Here is a 23147-nt window from a genome sequence, read left to right on the forward strand (position 1 = left end):
GTAATTATCGTACATTACACTGGACGATAGACGTGGAGTGGGGTCGGGACGTAGTTAATAATGGATGCACCACAGCGAACGGAAAAGTAATGGAGAACTGAAGAACAAGTCAGTTCTGAGAAACTATAGGCGTGAAGGACAACGAGTGCGTTGAACCAACCGAGCCGCAGGTACCCGAGACGACGGCGATCTGTGCTCGCAGAGTAAAGTTATACCAGTCGTCGTGACCCAAACGCGGGAGGAAAATGGAAATAATTTTATTTACGTCGTAACATTCAACCATTTCAACCCGTACGACCGTCACAGTTTACAACACATCTGCGGCGTTTACGGACCAGACAAGTTAATAGCTGATCCGAAGTGATTTTTTTGATTCATTCTATAATTATTATTATACATTTTGTTTGTGTTATTAGAAGTTGGCAACAGTGGTCCGAGAGCTTGTGTACACATACTGGTTAAGACGGCGGGAGGGAGGAGTGATAAATAATTCTATAACCGCCGGTTTCATCAGCTGTGGTCTGAACAACGTGTGTACAACTGCGGCGGCGGTCTTTGCGTACGAACGACGTCGTACTATATTATAATAGTCGTACAAAACGTCGTTACGTTGAGAAAAAAAGAGTGGGAACCTTCGATTGATGTTCGGTCGGACGGGGCAATGAGACACACACACAAGCACGCCATGTAATAAACCAAAAGATAAACAGCTGACTGCCCGTTGCTGCGGCACCCATATCGTGGCCCCACGAGTCTCGCGTAGTCGCGTACCACAGCCGTCGACACACACTCACACACACAAAACCTACAGAGTTACGTTGTTACGTACTTGTAGCAGGTGTGAGGGTTGTGTGTGTATGCTGTATAATATTATTGTGTACTCGAGCCGCCGCCGCCGCCGCCAATGATGGGCTCGATGAATGAAATCGTTGCGCGTATATTATTATTATGTGTACACACATCGACAAGGACGACGCAAACGTAAAAATATAATAATAATAATCAGAACGATAGTAAAAAGGCGACGATGCGGCGTTTTCCGACCGCCAAAAACAAAAACACCAACGTAGCCCGCCAAATAATAACGTTGAAACGTGTGCGTACTTATACAAACATAATTATGTTTAATACGTCTATATACTTATAATTTTATATTAAATCTACACTTGCATTTATTGTAAAAGTAAAAAAAAATAAATAGTTATTAAAGCATAATTAATATTTTTTTTCACCTTGCTGAGTTTCTCGCCCTCGTGGTGTGGTATGAGCGTCCGCAGGTTCTGGAAGCCCGCGTTTATTGACTGCATTCGTCGTCTTTCGTTGGAGTTAGCAATTTCTCGACGCATTCGTTTCTCGTGCTCCATGGTGACGCTCATCTGGGGTGTCCTGTGGCCTACCACGATGGGTGTAAGTCCCGTTGGAGGTGAATCCACACCTTCCTCAGATGCGTTTGTCAAACTATATGTAAAAATCAATTTAATATCAGTATATTGAAACGTTAAAAGGTAGGAGACAAGTGATTTATAGCTAACTCCAAAAATAATCCTACGGTGCCAATAATTAAATGGGAATAATAGGTATCATTGCTGTCAACAATATTTATAAAACGTTGAAAGAACGATAGGTGTAAAGAAACCCTAATTGCAGGATGTTTGATCGCAAATGTACACGGTGGTTCTAGGTCACTTTGTATGGTTGTACATAAAAAATGCAAAATACGAAAACTATGTACTAGTATACATATAAATATAAAAGCATACATAATAAAAAGTATTTATTATAATAAAATCAGCTCTGGAATCATACCCAATTATATTAACAATGTAGGTAATAAGTTTTTAAATAAAAAGGTTTTATACCATAAAAATTTCAACTAAATTGAGACCAAAACTCCTAAAAATGGGATTGACTCTTATAGAATATAGAGTAAAATACTAAAATCAGAGCTTCAAGTTTTATCCACGCCCCCAAACATGTACGCACAATAAAATATAATTAAATTGAATACAAATTACAGTCCCATATTTTACAATACGAAGTTAATTCTTGATTTGGTAGTGTGGCATTTTCTAATATGCTTATTTTTATTTAAATTTTTAATCGATGACAAGAGAGCTTCAACCTTAGAACTACTACTCTAACCTTACTATAGTGTTTTGATAGAATTATCATTGTAAGTGTAGGATAAGCATTAGGCTAAAAAAGTAAAGAAATCACACAGGTATAGAGAACATTTTGACATTTTTAATAATTACGAATTAATAATCCGCTATAACTCGAAATTGTAGGTACTATACCCGTAATACCACGCCGATATACTATATTAGGTATTGTTTTATAATATCATAAGAGTTTTCTGATAAATTTTTTCATTTCGTCATTTCATTATCATCATACTTTATCTAATAAACAAGTTATAAACGGTATTGACTCGACAAACACTAAACAAATCAAAGCATGGCAAAACAACTTGTACAACAAATAGGACGATAGCAGTGATTAATTCAATATACATCATTAATTTTTTTATTTTTGCAAGCGCTTATATTATGTTAAGTATTTTCTTTTCATCGTGGCACGATATAATGTCAGAGCGATATAGACAAATATTAACGGGAGGGTTATTTTCTGATATATTTATACAAGGAGCAAAAAACTGTGTTAGTTTGTTACCATACAAACTGTATAATATATGGGTAATATACAATAGTACTGAAGTTTCCACACATTTTTTAACGGTGTAGTTGTGCTAACAGGGTTGAACAAAAAAAAATTATCGATTCTGTTACTTTAAAAATGACACGTGACTACCAAACAGTAAAAAATCTAAAAAAAAATACAAATTTAAAAATAAAATGTATCGATCTTTGTTCACCAAAAAAGCCAATGAATTTAAAAATATTGGTTACCTACTATAAATTATCACAATTATTAGTTCGTTTAAAAGTACTTCTTTAAAACACCTATTTCTCAACTTTTCTTTTGCATTATCTATGTTTAATCAAAATTGTGGTTCGAAAATAACAATAGAATTCATCTAGAATTTTCTTTCAATCCGTTATTTGGATTAATAGAGAAACACAATATAGCGTATTACCTAACATCTTGAATAGGCATCTTTTAACAGGTTTATTATGCAATTTGATACATCTATACATAATAATAGTTTTAACTAATTTCAAAGTCCAAATATAAATATAGTAAACACGAAATTTAATGCAAATTTGATATTAATATGGTATTTATACACAACGCAGGTAGATATTAATTCGTAAAATATACGAGTGAAACACGCAGTGTTTTACATACAGCAGTTTTGTCTACAGGTAAAAATGCGAAGATACCATAACCCTGATGGTTACTGTTTAAACGTATTACACATAATGTAAATGATTTATTTGTATGGTTGCCATGTAAAACTCTAGACTTAGAACGGTGTATATTCGAGAGTACATTGACAGTATAGACGTTTGTATATCACACAGAGAACAACATGCAACCTGGTAGAAATAATGTTAAATACTACGTGTGGATAAAAAACTACACTACTTGACATCTGAACATGGGTAACTTTTCAGCCGTTCGACGAAATATACACAAAAAGCTTAACCTTATCACGCTTCAGTGACTCATGTGCGCATGACTAAGAGGATATTTTAAGACCAAAGCTGGGTTGTAGGAACATACATAATAATATACTTGTATATACATAACCTAACCTAACCTGACGCAATGGCAATAAAAGTAAAATAAGTAGGTGGGCATAGAATAACGTCATATCTATGGTCATTTTATTATGGTATAATATTTTTTTCGAACTCGTTTCGGCGTGGTCAGCACGCACTCTTCTCCTTCTCTAAATTTTACCACCGCCATCAACGATTCTTTTATTATTTCTTTCTATTTTTTGCACGTCCGTGTCCTTGTGCGGCTTATTATTACTATCATTTTTCTTTGCCATAAATAATCATCGTCTGGCCCCCTCCGCCCACCAGCCATCGAAATCACGCATTTCGTTCCGTCCTGGACTATACAAATTATTATCTCTGTTCGTCAGCTGTAAACGGCGGCGGCGGCAGAGTACCCTCGCCTGCGCGACGCCGTGACCTCCAGACAGGATGGGTAGCGACGGCGACGGCGGTGACGCTCTGCCCACGGACGGACGGGCGAAATCGAGCGCGCGCGCACTGCCGACCGCAGACGGCTGGCTGGCGGCTAGTCTTGATCGCTCCAACCATCCGTGCCCCGCTCCTCAGACCGCCGCACACGGAACCACGCACGCCGGCCGGCCGGCCGGCCGGTGTGGCGGTGTGCGGCCTTCCTTCCACGAGGGCCACCATGAATACCGAGCGTGGCCTACATAGCCGTGTAGCCTGCCGGCCGGCCACCGATGCTCTGACAACGAATAAAAAAAATAACCAAACACCACGACGGGGCACATAGTTGAACCGTCGTCGTTGTGTATGCCTTGTAGTTAAAATAATAATGATAATAATTATTATTATTATACACCACCGGTGTGTACGCTGCCGTTTTGACAGCTGTGCCTGTCGAAACCGGTTGCCGGCGGCGACTAGTACACACACCGGCGCACAAGAGAGCGCGCGCGGTGAGGATGACGACAACAATAGGGGAGGACAGCTGGCACAACAGCTGGATGCCGGCGACCGATCGACCATCTGCCGCGCGCGAGGCCTAGCCTGCTTTAGTAGTTGGGGAGTTGGGGGCGATCCAACCAGAGGATTTTTTTCGAAAGTAAAATGATAATTCCTAGTAGTGAAAAAAAACTCCAGTAAAACGATGGCCGCGATAAAATTGCAAAATACAATTTCTGTCTACGCGATTAAATACACCGATTAAATGCCGATCTCCGACTAGTCGTCAATATAGCCCAACATCTCAACTACTTTCGTATGTTGTCATCACAAAGAGTCGGCTGTTGATGGGAAATGATAAACAACGATGGTTTTGTTATCGATCATTTGTTTTCATTCTCGCACATTGATAAACACACCGCACACAACAGCTGACGGGCGTGTACGACACGGCAGATAACTATGCACTCATACACACACACACACATGCAGACAGATTCGAAAACCGACATTAATTTGTAAAATGATACCAATAATTAAATATCGCCCCATCCCCTCCCGCACAAAAACAGAAAATTCCACTCACCTGCAATAGTTCAAATCCTCGTGGTCGTAGTGCTGCAAATCGTCGAACCGGTCTTCCGATCTGATCGTTATAGCCGTGTCCATGATACGTGCGAAACGCCGATCCGACGTTGGTCGCGCGCGAGACTACGGCGATGGCGAACCGGACAGGCGGTTTTTGGGCGTTTGTTTTGGCGAGGGGGTAGCGCACGGTCAGAACAAACTTACGTCCCCCTTGTTTTTTACTCTCCAAACGATACCTCACGCACACGAACTGTAATTATTCCGCGATCGTCGATATTATTAATTACTACTAAAATTATTATACCTCGGTGAATTTCGCCTGGCGGACGACGCGAAATTCTGGTCGGGTTGCGCGCGGTTTCGACGACGGGGCGTTCGTACGGTGACGGCGGCGGTTTGCCCGGCAACGGGGAGCTGACGAGGAAAAAAAATGGCGCGCGCGCGTAACCGATGCACGTACGTACGCCAACACAATGAACTGCGTTATGGCGGGAAACAGCTGTCCGCTGCGCCGCGCACCGATGCCGCCGCCAGAGCGACAAGCGCGTATTCGTACGCCACGCACGCGGCCACCATGTTTTTCCCAACATTTTTTACGCTCAGCGACCTTCGGTCGCGACTACGGCCTGACGTAAAGGCCACCAACTTGGGTTATCCGATCAGTGGCAACCAAAACGGCCATAAAGGCCGATAAACGGCCTTTTTGACACGGGTACTGCTCACATGCGGGCCGGCCCGTCAGCGGCGGTGGGGATAGACCGGACGGGTATATGGCGATGGCCAAGGACCGCGGTGGCCCGGTAACGTCCGCCAGGGAGCGACACTATCTGTGACGTGATTCATTCCGTCGACCGTGAAAAGCACACAATACATGTACGGGGTACGCCACGGCCACTAAGCCTGCCCCTCCAATTTTTTTCAAATTCCGTGATGTTACGACGACCCAAAATGAAGAAATTTTTCGAATTCCTCTCAGTCGCGTCCAATTTCTAAAAACGTTGACACTTGTTGATCGGTATTGCCGACCATTCAATTTCTAGGGAGATGTGACCTAGCAGGCACACTGTCCAAGTACTAAAGTCGTACTCGATAAAAATTTTTATAATATATTCAGTTTGGTAGGTAGGTATTTCAACCTTTTAAAACGTATCGCTTCAATTTGCTGATGGGAGAATGGGAACGTAAAAATAATGTGATTATGGTTTTCCGTCGATTTAAAGGAATACTTGATGTCTAAATGGGCACATTGAATTATTAAATGTTATAACTGTTTACTATGGTTTGAGTACACCACTATATTAATTCAAAATATTATTAAAGTTTACGTTTTTGATCGCCAATGTTGGTATCTAGTTATTTATGGTACCTACCAATCTTCGTTGAATATTCTATATACATCAAAACATTTGACGATTTTCACTTTAACAATAATTATGACTCATGTATGATTTTCTTATACATGTGCACGACATTTATTGTGAATAATTCGTTCATAGGGATACATTTCTAAAAATAATAAAATAATATATAATAAGTCAAGTATTATCGTTGTCTTAGCGTGAATAATTAATTTAACTTTTATGAATTATTGGCTATCGAAAGATCATAATAATGACAAAAAACCATAAGATAGTCAAAAATCAATATTCAATAGTATAGTACTTAACTATATTTTATTAGATTGCGATTGTATTACAATGTTACAATAACATCTAATTCTAATAATGCGTACAAATTATTGCTTAGTAAGTATAAAAAAGGCCACAGTGGTGATGGAAAAGGTATGTTAACTCCCTTCCCATCGTGATTGCTATTAGCTGTTTATGATCAAAATAAATATTAAAATTATACATAAGTTGAATAAAAAATTAATAAATATCATACAAACTTATAATGATACAGTATTATTGTTTGAATTTATCATATCATAATATTAATAAAAAAAAAAAATTAATAGTATTAAAATCGTTCTAGCAATATTTTAATTTGTAATATTTTATACACAAGTGATTTCTTAAATGATTTTAGTCATCCGATTAAAAACTTGACACTAAAATAGCCATATCATGTCTCTAATAAGTAAAGAATTTGTAAAATAACACTTTTATTGGTGTTAATATGAAACTCCCTTAGTCCCATGTATACTATGATAAACAGTTTAACATAATTTAGAATATTACAATCTTTCATAAAAAATTAAAATTTTCTAAAAATAATGAATATTATTTCAATCAGATTTAAAAATACTAGTTGAGCAAAAATGATTTCCATTATTAGTCTGTTATTATTCCTAATATTAATTAAAATACAAATTAAAACTATTTAACCAATCTAAGTCGAATAGTGTTCATTTGTTCACTAGACAATTTAGTAATTTAACTATAAATACTAAATACATATTTATTTAACATTTAGTTTAATTTGATCTAATAATCATAGGTAGTTATAATAATTATTATTATCAATTATCATTTTAAATATTATAACATAAAATATGATGCATATAAATCCACAAACATAAGTTATAAGGTCAATTCACAGGTATTTTTTTCTTTTAGATTTGTTTTTTAATTTTTGTATAAGATCAAATATTTTCAGTGATGGCCCAACTTTATTTCCCGTCATGTGTATAATTTCTTCTTTGGTGAGATTCAATAATTGTATACCATCAATATTCTGTAAACAATTTTATGTATAATAAAATATATAAATTATAGACATTTTCAACTAATTACTTGACTTAAAAAAACATCACAGTATGTGGCACACTGATTAAAAAGTAAAAACTCTGATACATCTTTTTTGCTCCATAAATTTGTATCTTTTTCCAAAAATGATCGTTCTAGTTCATCTTCTTTAATACTTGTTGCATTCTTGAACAAATAAATGTTAATTAATTTAAAGTTCAATCTATTATATATTTTCATAAATGTTCCAAGATGATATATATAAAATAATTATTTGTATACATTTAATTAAAAATAAAAATAATACCAACATTTACACTAGCAATTGGTAGAGATTGATCTGGACCAATAGGTTCTGCTGCTGAAACTGGACTTCTTCCACAAGTTATTTTACTGTCAGTAGTCCATTTCTGAGAAACCTAAATAAAATAATGCATAATATTAGTATTGTTTCATAATAATAATGTTTATATTATTACATCCACAGAAGTATAGCAAGTAGTAGGAACCTTTATAGGAACTACTAAAGGTGGTACAGTAACCTTTTTGGCTTGTACACGTTGATGTTTCCGTGATTTTTTCTTTTTATGTTTACTAGGTCGATGCTCTATGGAAAAAATTTAATTAAATCAATTAAATGAATTTAAGTTTTACAATTATTACCTTGCATGGGTTGTGTGATAGGTCCTTCTAATTTATAACCAACTAATTCACACCAGCCAACTGGAAATATATCAGAGGAACAACAATCTAACCATTGGTTGAAGTCATTTTCCCATCCATCAAAATGAACTTCAATTAACCTTCCTGCTGTTCTTACTATAGTCGCCACACATATTAAATGAGGATTCATTAAATCAGTACACTCAAGTTTCATACCGCATTTAAATCCATGATCGGGTATTTCCTAGAGACAGTTTTTAATTTAAATGTATAAGTATTAACATAATCAGGTAGTACTGACTAGTATAGTATCAAGCATTATTTTTATAAAAATTAATAGACAATTATTAATTACATTGTATATGGGTTAAAATTTTAAAAAAATGTATAACCCCCCCCCCCCCAATCACTAATTAAAAACCCAGTTTCCATCCAGAAAAGATGATAAAATGGAAAATCAAAGTATTAATATCACCTCAAAAAGCGATGACATTCACAAGAAAATTGATTTTAAAATAGACATATAATTGATCTGCTCAAAATTTAAAATATTAAAACAAATTTTATGAAAAATGTTGAATGTTTCAAATAAAATATAAATTAATTCATGTAAGCTACTACATTACTATGTATCAATGCAGTCAAAATCACATACAATATTGAGATACGACAACGCACAACATTGACATACAGTTAAGTATTAATAAATAATTTGTAATACAAGAACAGTCAAGAGTTACACAGATACAAAAAATGACGAGAGTGACATCATCTTAAGAAAACATTCAAATAATTTGTGAAACTACCGTGCACAACTTAACCTTTAGTTACTCAAGTTTAGTACCTACTTAATACATATTAATAAATTTTAATATAATGACTATATTTTTATAGGCTAAGGCTTTTATTTATCAAACAGCATGAACATAACATAATTTACATTATTATTTTGTAAATAATATTTAGTTGTTAATGTCTTGTTTAAAAATACAAAATTATGGAATTAAGTCAACAAACTAAATTTTAGATAGAATATTTCACCCCGAAAACCCATGTTTATTTAAATTATTAATTTATTGTACATATAAATACAATAATTTATGTATAACTCATACCATATCAAAGAGATGTTCTGGAGCTGCTATACTGCTAGAACTGACTAGATAGTCTTTCCATACAAAAGGATTAATAGAATTTTGAGGTGGTTTTAAATTAATACCATGTGCTTCACAAAATCCAGCTGGCATAATACTTGCTGAAGTGCAATGATAACAAAACCAATCTTTTGGCGTACTATTATAAAAGTCAATAGAGATCATTAAATAGCCATCATTCAACACCTAGAACATAACACATTTTATGAAATAAATATTATATTTTAATTTTTAAGCAAAATATTGTTTTCATCATTACTTTCATAATTGTTGCAACACATATGGATGCAAGATTTAAAGGATCAATTGCTTCAAGCTTCATTCCAACTTCAAATCCTGACTTAAATGGTATTGACATTGGAAAAAGATCTTCTGTAGCATCATCTTTGTCGCGTAAACCTTTCGATGTTCTATCACAATATTCATCAGGAGCACACAAACTATGGCCTACTCGACCAGCCCAACCAACTGGATGAATTAATGGTGAGTCCTCATGTACCCAAAATACTATAAATTATATAATTTTAATTGATAGTTAATATTTTATTTATAAAACTGTATAACACTATACATATATTAGTTCTTCGAGATTAAATCAAGAGAATATTAGTGCACTATTTATTTTATTTTTTGGCCCATTCACAACATAGTCAAATCATTTTCATGTACAATCATTTTTTTCCCGCTACACAACCATTTGTAGTCTTCATCTTCCAAATGCATAACATTGCAAATTACACTCAGCAGATCACGTTTAACTCCATTTCTTTAAAAATTAGAGTGAATCAACCTGTTATGAAACTTAATAATAAGAACATTATTTGTGTTTGTATGTGTGTTATTTTACGATAGTTCAATTTTGTAGCAAGTTATATGTATATGAAAAATTGAAATTAAAAATGCTCATAACTCACTTAAAAACTAAGTTATTGTAAAAAAAAACCACGTACCTACTAGGTTCTTACCAACAAGTTTCATAATAGGTCAATTTACACAAATCTTTAAACTAACGGAATTAAACATGATCTGCTAAGTGTAAATTTGGTATGTTACACACTTGTAAGACGGAGACAACAAATATGTGTGAAGCATCTTCTTAAGTATTTTTAGAGTAAAATTATTCAATACAAAAATAATAGAAGGTAATATCTTTGAGGGTATGACTTATCGATTTGTCTAAAATATTATCCCAAAACAATTTAACATTCATTTAACTATCTAAAAACTTATAATAAAATATAAAATCGATATTTCTAATGTTCAAAAATATTATGATCTATAATTGCATTACAAGATATCAATCAAAAATCACAAAAAAATGATTTTACATGTATGCAATATATCTATGTTAAGCATGGGTCTAAGAGAAAACAAATATTGCACTACCAACATTTCTTAACTTAAAAATCTGTCTCATATAAGTATAAACTCAGATGACGGGGTTTCTGCTTGCAATGGTTGTACCAGACATACTTAAATTAACTGAGTGTTCACTCTCGAACGATTTATTAAAATGAATATAGTAAGGCATTTTTAAGGCTGCAGCTGTTCAGAATCAAAAGCTGACAAAATCAATTTTTTTGAGAGCTGACCAAAATAGAAAAAACTTTAAGTACCCGAGGATACCCTTGTATGAGAAAGGTGTGTATCAGAGTGTACAAAAAAAGTTCTTACCTTGTTCTTCATCATCATAATACCTTAGTTCTAACCGTTTACCAATTATATTAAGAATTTTTGCTACCTTAACTTTTGATATATGTTCTTTGTCAATTAATTCCAAATTCAAATCAATTCTAAAACACAATAATGTGTGATTAAGAGAGCATATTTAAATAAGTTAAAAATATATAATAATTTACTAAAATTTTACCGAAATTTTGACTTCAAAGATTCAAATATTTTTAAACAAAAATTTGTAGGTAATGTTCTAGCTCCTGTTAAACGCTTGACTAAAAAATCTTTCCAATCACATTGATTTGATTGAATAGCTAAAAAATGTTAAGTAAATTAAACAATATTATTAAATTAAATTTATTGAATTTAATACTTACACTTTGGAGGTATTAATGGTTTACCTCTTGTTGCACACCATCCAACTGGATGTACAACACTAGAACATAAATTTACCCAAAAATCACAACTTTCTTCAGAGTCATATCCCTCATAACGTAACTTTGCTTTATATCCTAGAAATAAAGTTTCATTAATTTATTTCTATAGTAATTATAATGTATATAATATAATACAATACACAAAAAACACAAACCTGCAATATTAACTATAGAAGCAACCCAATAGTAGTCAGGAAATTCTTCACTAAAATTATCACAATCTGTATTAACAACTTCAACTTTAATTCCAATTACTATATCATCCCAACAATCAGCCATAGGAGCCTATTCATAAAATTAATTTTTGTGTCAAACTTGTAGATATAAACTATTATCTATATTAATACATACATAACGAAAACATTGAACAGGAACAACATCAACATTTTTGTTAGTCAAATAATTAACCCAATCATATGTTTGAGGAATTGGTCGACAAGGTTTTTTATCAGGAGGAAACAGTAAATCTTCTTCAACAGGATAAGTAGTAAAAGAAAGTGAATCATCAGATTCAGATTCATCTTCCACAATTTGGTGATCTTTAACTTCACTATTTGCAGCAGGAATAAGATAATTATCTATATCCACATCAATTTTGGGCTAAAGAATAAATAATCATTCAATTTTAAATTATTTTTAATATACAATATTATTCACATCTACAAACTCTTTATCAAATGAGAAGTTTTCTCAACAAATAGTAATTCTACTAGGCGGAAGGTGGGCTAATCAGTCATAGCTACTGATGCAGAAATACATGTTAAATCATTTTAGTTGTCATAGACAATAGTTCATAGAAAAAAGTGCCAAATTATATTCATTTTAACACAGTGATAATGTGTAATAAATAAAAAATGTGTATAATTGTTGTATTTAATGTACTTCTAAATATTAAAGGAATTAAATACATTGATTTTTAACTGATATTCAATCTCAATTTTTTAGATAGTAATTCAAAGATTTTTGAATTCAAAAAAACATACCATTTCAGTTAATAAATGTTCATCATTTACAGAAGTAGAAGATGATTCTAGCTCTTCGGCAATATTTTTTTTTATTTTAGGTTCTCCAGCCCAACCATAGGCTCCAGTCTTTACCATAACTGCTTTAACACAAGCTTGACTGCAAAAATTTCTGAATTTTGTGTAAAATGAATGTTTAACACCAATGGCACCACAATTCATACAAACAGCTGTAAAAACATAATAATTATGTAATATTTACCGTTTAGATTATTTTGTTAAGCAAATACAATAAAAGATATTTTGAAAGTTTTTAAAATATAACATTTGATTTTAATATTAATAGATACATAATTAATAATTATCATATTCATAGGTCTGTTGCAGACTTTAGGAGGGCCTTGTGGTGATTACTCCCCTCCCTAGGGCTTATTTTACTTGAATTATAGCGCCGTACGATAAAATGAATATGAAATTCATAAAGTCATAACTCATAACAATAACTTCGAACTGTTAAATTAATGATAAAAAAAAGGTATTTTTTTTAAATATGAAAATCGGATATGTGTATTCACTTACGCCTTTGTTAGTACCTATCAATCTCTAATACCAATTCACCCCCTTCTCAAATGACCTTCAGATCCGCTACTGCCATATTATATATTTAATAAGTTGATTCTCAAAAAACAAAAAAAATACAATAATATAAACAAAAATTATTTTGCATGTCAAAAAAAAAAGTTCTGAAAAATAATTGACAAGTATAAAATAATATCTATTATTGGTATCAGTGCCACTGGTTTCTTTTGTTTCATAATATTATGTTAACACAGTACCTTAATTTAAGGTTGTACAGCCATTAGGCAATAACATTTTAGCACCCCAATATAAAACAATTATAAATTATATATAATAAACTATTGTGGAAAGCTGATTTGTATTATTATCAAAATTAATCAATGTAACAATACTCTTTTGCAGAGTTGAATATTTAGATACCTAATGTATTCTAAAATAATAAGGCTAGTATTTCTATAGCACACTCCTATATAGCACTAGGCCCAAGGAATATTTTACTATGGTAATTTGTTACATACAATTTAGTATTTAGTAAAAAAAGAAGTGGTAATTTAAAAAAAAAATGTTATTCAGTTATGCCACTTATTAGTACATTCAGTTATTATTTATATTTTTTTATTCTACATGATTAATAAAATTTACAAATCAAAATCAAATGTTACCAAACCATTATGATAATTATTAGTTTAAATGAATACTATTTGAAATATCATTGTTAACAAATAAATTGATAAAACAATGTATAAATTTAAAGTATATTTTTACCTCTTCCTTCTTTTTCAATAGGTAACATGTTAGGATCTGAATCTCTTTGATATGCGATAGGGGTTTTTAATTTTAATGCAGGATTTTGAATAGGTTTAATTTTTCGTGAGCTAGGTACGTTTATTTTTCTTCCTTGTTCACAAAACCCAATATTTTGAATACCACGTGGAGCTTGAAATTTCCATATTCTATTTGAGTTATCCACATCCTTTTGATGATTGTATAACATGTAATTGTTCAATTCCTAAACACATAATTTAATTTAATTTTGTTAAAATTAATAACTAACATTATATACAGCGCATTCTTAATAACAACGCAAATTTAATTAGGAATGTTGTACCTGCATGTGTGGTCTCCATCTTACAAACGTACAACATGGCAAATTTTACATAAAAACTATTTATTGGTTTGAGAATATTAGGTTATTTTTTTCATTTAATTATACATTAATTGGGTAGTTCTGTCAAAAAAATTTAAATGCAATAACATAGATAAAGTTCTTCTCAGTGCAGTTTAAAATTTTGATAATTCTAAGACCTAAAGATCAAAGAAGTTGACCTGACAAAACATTTTTTGCTGAAGTTAATGGATATATTTTATTCTTTAATAACTTATTTTTTAATATACAATATATCATGAGATTATGATAGCAGTAATTAGTACTAACTCAGACAATCATTGGCTGCTTTTCAACTGGAATGTAATGTATTTGGGTCAATTGTATTTTAAGTAACTTTAAATCATTTCATGAAATATTCTTTAATATTCTTATATTATACTGAAATACTTTTAATCAATAAGCTAAATTAGGGATTTATATTTAAAACAAATTACAGGGACTAAATTTGGATTCAACCTCTCATAGTTTTCATCTTTAGTAAAAACTGAGATCAAACGAAATAATTTAGGTGTATATTATAACTAATAATATAAATTCAGTTTGATAATAAAATTGGTTTCTTCCTAACCTATCACAATTAGTTTTTATCAAGTACTGGTTATTGTGTTTTACTGGAATACACACATGTGTACTAACATTTTAATCAATTATATTTATATATAACCATATATAACTCAATGCTAAAAGTAGGTCATGTATTTATGCATAAAAATAAATATTAACCACACAGTAAATTGAATAGTTATAAATATGTATAATTACCATTCTTGGTTGAATAGTTTCTGTCGGTGGCATAGGGTTATTGAAGAACACCGGATCTAATGCTGTAGTGTGTTCATTTTCAGAATGGGGAATAAACATATTATTTTCTCCATTCATCCATACAAAATTCATATGATCTAAAATAAAATAAAATGTCTTATAAATATTAAATTAACAACTTAATTTTAGACAAAATTATATTAATTTACAATAATGTACTAGAAATATTAAAAAATTTAAAATTAATATTGAAATTCTAATTTTTAATAAATATAACTAAAATTATTTATTATAATGTAATCATATTTTGTTTTAAATAATTAATTATTAGATGAAACTACATAGGTACCTATACATAATTATATCATTATTTTAGGGTTTAACTTTATAGAAGATTTTCATATGTTAATACTTTTTATCAAAAACCATTTGCGGTGATCAATTAAACCAATAATTTAATAGGTAGAAAGTAGATACAACAGCTTAGAAATAAACAAGTAACTACTAACTACCTATGTTTTTTTTTTTTTTTTTTTTTTTTTATTCAAAAACAATCTGTACAACAAGCACATTTAGTAATTTTGATATAGAATATATACATAGTTTATTTAAAAAAAAAACAACAACTTTTAAGGAAGTCACCCATTGGTAACACCTAAGAACTTATAGTCGGATTTAGATCACTTAAGGAGATCTCGATTCCAATTACGTTTGAGCCTGCGAGGGGGTTGCCTGGGATATGCAGTGAAGCCATATCTTTAATGAGAGGATTAGTACTGGAGTTGAGTTGGGAGTGGAAACGGTGGTAGTGAATTTTGGCGTAGTCATTGACATTTGTAACTTTGAGGTCGTTGTGAAGTGAAAGGTTTGTCATGTACCATGGAGCACCAGTTAAAGTATGTAGGGCAATGTTTTGGAAAGATTGGATGGGGCGAATGTTTGAGGGTTTGGCCATCCCCCATATTTGAATACCATATGACCAGACAGGTCTGATCATTGTATTATACAATAACATTTTGGTTTTTAGATTAAGTTTAGATTTAAGAAGAGGTCGGAAGAGATGGAGTCTACTGTTGGCAAGTTTCCTTTTGTTTTGGAGATGGGGTTTCCAAGTTAAACGTTTATCTAAAATTATACCTAGATACTTTGTCTCGTTCGAGATAGGTAACTACCTATGTTTAAAGAATAATAAATTAATAACTTCAAAATAATATTTATAGAAAATACAGTCTAAAGTTTTAAAATTGTTTATTTATTATTATTTAGATATACATTTAAAATCAATAGAACTAATCAAGTAGTACTTATAACTTCTGCAATAATTAAAATATGGTTAACCTAAATTTAATCTAATTTATGACCATAATTTTATTATTCTTATGATCACAATTTAAATTTAAAAACATAGTTTTCTTTGTCAAACTAATAAATATAACATGAATGATTGAGGAATAAACTAGTAGAATTTTGTAAGATTGTTTACCTTTATGAACCGGATAATCCATTGTCGTGAAAAGTGTAGATCAAATCCACAAATCGAAATACTTAAATTGAATTTGGTAATGGCATAGGATCGACATCGATCACGACAAACGAACAAGTTATGAATAGAACATTACATGGATGATCGACGTGTGAATTTGTTTCATTATAAAAAATGTTGAGCCACCAAGCACACGGTTAGGTACATTTTTGCAAATAATAGAATAGAAAATAAAGGAAAGATATAAACATACGCCACTTCGCCAGTTGCCAGTAAATGATAACAATTTATTCATAGGGTTGGTGGTGGTCAGGATTAAAGATCTATCTTTAATCGTGGTGGTGGTAGAGGGATGTGTGCGGTATCAGAACGTATTATGATAACGATGATAAGAATTGAATAACAAATATTGCCAATATCTATACCATTATAATTCTTAAAATATCATTAGCCATTTTATATTAATTGTGGAATGCATATTTAAAATTAAATTTGAAAAACAATAATATAGAATGTACATTTTATTTTAGGGTAAGAAACATAAAAACACATTATTATTTATAATTATAAATGTATAAGCCATTATAACAATGCCTGAAAACGAATATCCAAATAGGTAATTAGTTTTAAGTGAGAAACTTAGTTAGCGAGCGAATAAAATTGTTTAAACCCCAAACCTTTCGTAATTTTACCGTCAAACTCACAAATTAACCACATAAAATAAACATAAATATCTCATAATATATTAATTAAAATAATATTTATAAATTTACATTACTTATTAAGATTGGCAGTTGGCAGATCCCTGAAGCACTGCTAGTATATATATTATATATAAATCCCTAAAATTTCAACGAATGTTTAGATTTTCCATACACCTCATAATTTTCATGATACTTTAACTTTTTTGAGCTATTTATAGGGAAAAAAATTTCGAATTTTTTACTTTTTTTAAATTATTGATAAAAAACAATTTGCACTCAGTCGAAAAACTTGAAAATTGAATAAAAAATACCTCATTAGTTGTTATGATTGAAAATTTAAAGAAAGTTAGTTGATCATAAATCATAAATCAACAATAATTTTGATACAAAATTACTTTACGGGGCTAGCCTTTTTTCAAAAATGTTTTTTTTTTTTTGCAGAAAAGAGTCTTCTTACACGCTTTTTCAAATGTTTGTAAAAATTTGTAAATCGTTTGATTTTTAATATATCTATCTAATTTATTATGAGGATTTTAAGTTAGATTTTAGACAATTTTTTTAATTTGGGTATAAATGTAACGTGGGAGATGTAAAAATGTGATGAATTGTTGATATTTTTATCTTCACAATTTGAGCCAATCGAAAAATAATAATATAATAGACAATACTACATAAAGCTATATAACATGTTAAAGTATCTATCTAATGTATATACTATATACTATATTATATAACTAAACACCTGTAATTTAATGTACCTCGTATAATATAACTATATAAGTAACAGTTTAAAAGCGACGAAAAAAAAAATTGAGCCTGCAAATTGATAGGAGTGACAGAATTAACTCAAAACTACAATGTTTGTCACCTGTGCTTTACATATCAATTCAAATGCATTAAATATGATAAATTTAAATATATTATACATTTACTTATAAAGTTATAAATGAAGACGCAGTAAAAAAGTTAGAAAGAATCATTCCTATTTCAAGAAAATTGGCAATTATTCCAAAAAATTTTCAAGGAATTCTCAATCCCAATACCTACTTGACAAAAAGTCAAAAACAATAAATAAGTATAAGTTAAAAAAATAATTTTTATATATATATAAAAATGTTCATCTCATACACCTAAATTTTAACCTCATATTACATTATGTTATTAGGTACAAAGAAAATCTTTTCTGTGATTTACATAGAAAAAAACTGGCCCATGTGCTCCGGCACTATAAAATAAATGTACACAGGGGCATCATTTGGGGGGTGGCAGGGTGTGCGGTTGCACCCCTTACTTTTAGAATGTTACAATTGGCCTGTGCCTTGCTGAAGCCTAAAATAATGCACGAGCCACGAATGCACAATTATTTATATGATTAAAATCAAATTGTAATAACCGGTCTATAATGTATGGAAATAATTGAATGCAGGATAATATACATATACGTATGTATATCTATTTTTATATGGCCTGGCGAAATTTCAAAATGGCCTGCTTGAAACTTCGCACACCCGAAAAAAAACCTGAAATGACACCCCTGAATGTACATAGTTCTATATTGCCCTAGCGGTACTATCAATCTGCCGCCAATACATGGACAACAAGTGGTAGGTATCAGCTTATCTGTTAAGATTTCCAAGAGTCCTTCCATGAAAAATGTATTAATTTTGTGCATAGATTTATTATAATAGGTCTATGGTCTATGGTTTAATTACTACACATTCCTATTAATCCGGTTTAAGATATATGTATACATATAATAATACTTAAATACTGATGAAATAAAATGATAATGTTTTGTTGCTGTAAGGCCAGTTGTACCGTCTACGGTTAAACTTCGATTACGCTTAATCAGCCGATAACAGATATTTAAACCGTGCAAATTCGGCCGATTAAACTCCGGTTAACTTTAATCAGAGACGGTACAACTGGTCCTAACTCCTAAATCTACGGTGTTCAGTGTATTTTATAGCGTTTTCGATTTGACAATAAAAGTGTGCACTGAAATTGAACTGACACTACACTAGTGCACGGTGCACTATGCACTCATTCATTCAAATCAAATACGAAAAGATATGATTACATGTTTAATCATGGATGGATAAATCATCATGGATGAAATACATGTCATAACCATTTTTAACCATGATAAATAATATTTTACCGCCAATTTGTTCGAAACAAAGTTGTAGCCTGTAGGTAGGACGTATTATGTCACACACATTCGATTATTTTATTTCTCATTAATAAATTAATTATAATAATTGTACGTGATAATAATTGTCGTTTCCGTTTGCCTTTACTTAATAAATTTTCCATAGTGGCATAGTCGTACCTCGTACCTAGAAGTTTAAAAATGTAAAATGTCTGATTCCGATACTGAAACATTTTACGTGAGTACCTACTTTAAAAATTGGTTTTTAATTTAATTATCAATACTATTTTTATTCATACTGCAGATTTGTAATAAATGTTTTGATGTGTATTCCAACACTTCAATTCATACATGCAACCAAGAGGAATATATAAATATTCAAAGGTAATATCGAATTATAATCTTAATAATATTAATTACTTAAAATATGTTTCTTCCAATATGTGCTTGCTTCTATACATAATACTTAATAGGTCAGAAGAAATCATAGAAAGTGATAAACTGTTTATGAATAAAACAGAAAATGAAAAGTTGCTTACACAAAATTCAGTTTCATTGTCAGGTTAACTAAATATGTATAATTTATATATGTTTCTACTGTGGCTATTCATTCAATTTTGCATGCTTCTTTTAATAATTAATTAATGTAGTTCTAAAAAGCAGTGTCCTAAATTGATTGTTTAAATATTACATTGTAATAGTGTTTACTATACTATAAGTTATCATCTTGTAGATTGTAGTCGATAAATAATATTAACAAACGGTAGATTTGATATTTATATTTATATTTTTAAAAGTACAAATGCTAATAAAATTTGTTTACAAATTTAACTCAAAATGTGTCTGAATTACTGTATTAATATCTTCCAATATACAAATAAAAATTGTATTTTAATAGAGACACAAATACACTACAGTTTTGTACCTATGTTTTTATTTAAATACAAAAATCATTTATTTTTTTAATATTTATACTTTCATAATTTTATGTTTTAATACTTAAGTAGCAGCTGTTTCACAGAATCATATGTGTGATTTTAATACACTAATATTGTGTTAACAGTTGACAATAAAAGTCCCACAAATACTACCTTTTGGACAGATGGAAATACATCATTTATGTTAAACTGTTTCCATAAGTATATGGAACAAATAGGCCCTATGAAAAAATTCCGAAACAAAAAGGCAATGTGGACAAGAATCAAACAAGATATGGTAGAACAAATAGGTTGTGTATTTACAGAAGCTCAAATTGAAAATAGATATAAAACTGTTTTAAAAAGAAACAAAGCATATATGAAAAACAACAATACTTCTGGATCATCTCCCAAGTTCAGTAGCGTTGATGAAGAATTTAGTAAGATAACAGCATTGGATGATTCTATTGAACCATCTGTTTGTGTAGGTTAGTATCATTTTAGCAACAAATTACAATTTTGAGTGAATATGGTTTCTATATATCAGCATGACAGCATGTGCTATTAACACATGATGATGTTACTGCTATTAAGTAATTTATTTTACTATTAATAATCTATTATATCTTTAATTACACAGAAACGAAATTACAAAACCCAAAATTATATTTGTATTATAGTTTCCACTTTAATGATAAAACCATAAGCTATATAAGAATAATAATATTTAAGTAAACTTTTAAAAGTAAAAAGTCAAACCTCCATCATTATTATATAATATAAAAATATATATTTAGGTATAGACGTAGGTATGGTATTGTACATATTTTTGTATGCAATATTTAGGTACATGATCACTGAATCCAACAGCCCATCCCCGACACTGATGACTGTGTATTTTTCATTTTGTGTAATTAATCTAACTAAATTGAGCTATTGCACAATTCTAAATTAATTTATTATTCAATACATTCATTTCTCACACTAAAACAAATTTTGCTGTGTAACCTTGTTTAATAAACACATTACATTTTACATTATTAGGAACATCTAGTTCTGGACTGAAAAGAATTTTAAAAGATGATAAGATAACTAAAGATGTTGAGCCACAAGCTACAAAGAAGGCCAAGACTTCTCTGAATGATCTGCTGATTACCATGCATAAAGAAAAAGAAGAAGGCAGACAAAAGAGAGAACTGGAACGTCAAAAACGTCATGAAGAAAAAATGGATATTCTTAAAAAAATTTTGGATAACAAATAGATTTCTGTCATAAAAAATGTATTAATATATTTCTAAAAATTAAAATTATCAAAGTCTACAAAGAACATAATATTTTTCGTTTTTGAAATCCTTTTTCTCGAGATTGGAGAGTTCCTGGGTGAATGTTAAGAGTTACATTTTCTGGTAATTCTTCTACTTCTACAGGTGGTTGCTCAGGAACGAGATCATCATCATCTGTACACAAATTATGTAGCACACAACAAGCTAGTATAAAATTTGAATCTTTTTCAGCTAATGAAAAATCTAATTTTAACAATTGGCGGAAACGTCCTTTTAATAAGCCAAAAGTATTCTCAATTACAACTCTTGTCTTGGCATGATTTTTATTGAATAATTTCTCATTGTTTGTAAGATTTCCATAATCCTTGAAAGGAGTTATAATATTTTCTTCTAACGGATAAGCTGCATCACCTAAAATGTGGTACTTTGATCCACATACTTGTTGTAAATATGCGTCTTTATATACAAAAGAGTGTTGAAGTATGCGGGCATTATGCATTTTACCGGGCGTTCCAGTAAAAACATCAACAAATTTTTTCTTTGCATTGCAAATACCTTGCAAAGTTAAAGAGCAGTCATGATGTCGGTTAACATATGTGGATCGAATTTTGTGCTTTGGTTTTCTAATGCTTATATACGAACCATCCATAGCACCAAGTACATCAGGTATAGTAGGTATACCTGCAATCTAACATTTAAAAAAAAAAGTTTCAAATTAATTTCTAAGCAATCTTATTTATTTTTTTAAAGTTTTTATTATATAGTGAGTTTTATTTAAGTATTACTTGCTGAAACTCGTAGGCACATTGTATTTTGCCATAATCTGAAGTAGGCATTTTAATTATACTAGGCAAAATATTCAGTAGGAATTCAACTACCCTATTGAACACTACAAAAAAAGAAGATTCACTGCAATTGAATAAGAATCTCTATTTAATACTTATTAAATTATGAATTGTTAAACATACCTCGTCATCGGTAAAACTATGTACAACATTTACCACAAAGTCCTTAACTTTGGGCTTTACATGATGTATTCCATTACAAATCACTGAATATAGTTCTTCGTCATCAGATGAGTCCGAAGATGAAGAGGATGATAGAATACCCGATTTCATCAATGTTATTATTTGTATACTATCCATAATATTATGTATTTATAATTTATGAAATTTTCTAATTAATAGAATTTAATTAATTAATAACTTAAATTAATTTTAATTAATAAACTTGTCGTAAATAATAATAATTAAAACAAAAATAATCAAATAATAATAACAATTTTAAAACAAATTACCGGGGGAAAAAAATATAATATTTTGACCCCTCAATAGAGAAG

General features: G+C 30.8%; 4 protein-coding genes across 6 annotated transcripts in view; 1 reads left to right on the forward strand and 3 right to left on the reverse strand.

The window, feature by feature from the left end:
* crp (transcription factor cropped) overlaps positions 1-5677 on the reverse strand; it is a 34250-nt gene extending 28573 nt beyond the window's left edge. Inside the window, exons 1-2 of one of the 2 annotated variants that reach the window (XM_015512233.2) lie at positions 5182-5677; positions 1233-1458 (exon numbers count right to left, since the gene is read on the reverse strand). In XM_015512233.2, coding sequence (XP_015367719.1) covers positions 1233-1458; positions 5182-5264 — 309 coding nt within the window. In that variant the 5' untranslated portion in view covers positions 5265-5677. The remainder of the gene's footprint in view (positions 1-1232; positions 1459-5181) is intronic. The other variant, XM_015512231.2, reaches the window with a different exon arrangement.
* Positions 5678-6823: 1146 nt separating this feature from the next.
* Positions 6824-17076, reverse strand: LOC107164411 (MBT domain-containing protein 1-like). The gene is made up of 16 exons (XM_015512234.2): positions 16753-17076; positions 15270-15406; positions 14105-14348; positions 12782-12990; positions 12150-12398; positions 11954-12083; positions 11739-11873; positions 11558-11675; positions 11362-11480; positions 9947-10194; positions 9649-9873; positions 8534-8777; positions 8350-8477; positions 8182-8289; positions 7919-8056; positions 6824-7859 (listed from the first exon to the last, which is right to left on the reverse strand). The coding sequence occupies exons 1-16, from the start codon at positions 16772-16774 to the stop codon at positions 7719-7721; spliced, it is 2595 nt and encodes an 864-aa protein (XP_015367720.1). The 5' UTR covers positions 16775-17076; the 3' UTR covers positions 6824-7718.
* A 2547-nt stretch (positions 17077-19623) lies between these two features.
* LOC149058453 (uncharacterized) lies at positions 19624-21857 on the forward strand. 2 transcript variants are annotated; one of them, XM_089221335.1, is made up of 4 exons: positions 19624-19846; positions 19913-19992; positions 20672-21013; positions 21570-21857. In XM_089221335.1, the coding sequence occupies exons 3-4, from the start codon at positions 20728-20730 to the stop codon at positions 21785-21787; spliced, it is 504 nt and encodes a 167-aa protein (XP_089077461.1). In that variant the 5' UTR covers positions 19624-19846; positions 19913-19992; positions 20672-20727; the 3' UTR covers positions 21788-21857. The 2 variants fall into 2 exon arrangements, with proteins under 2 accessions (XP_089077461.1, XP_089077462.1); XM_089221336.1 differs by lacking the exons at positions 19624-19846; positions 19913-19992 and adding an exon at positions 20101-20170.
* On the reverse strand, positions 21796-22935 carry LOC149058454 (uncharacterized). The gene is made up of 2 exons (XM_089221334.1): positions 22777-22935; positions 21796-22697 (listed from the first exon to the last, which is right to left on the reverse strand). The coding sequence occupies exon 2, from the start codon at positions 22455-22457 to the stop codon at positions 21843-21845; it is 615 nt and encodes a 204-aa protein (XP_089077460.1). The 5' UTR covers positions 22458-22697; positions 22777-22935; the 3' UTR covers positions 21796-21842.
* Between the last annotated feature and the right edge of the window lie 212 nt (positions 22936-23147).

Source organism: Diuraphis noxia, unplaced genomic scaffold (genome assembly GCF_037042655.1).
Source record: "Diuraphis noxia isolate RWA-SAM2 unplaced genomic scaffold, SU_Dnox_SAM2 contig0002, whole genome shotgun sequence".
Classification (NCBI taxonomy): domain Eukaryota; kingdom Metazoa; phylum Arthropoda; class Insecta; order Hemiptera; family Aphididae; genus Diuraphis; species Diuraphis noxia.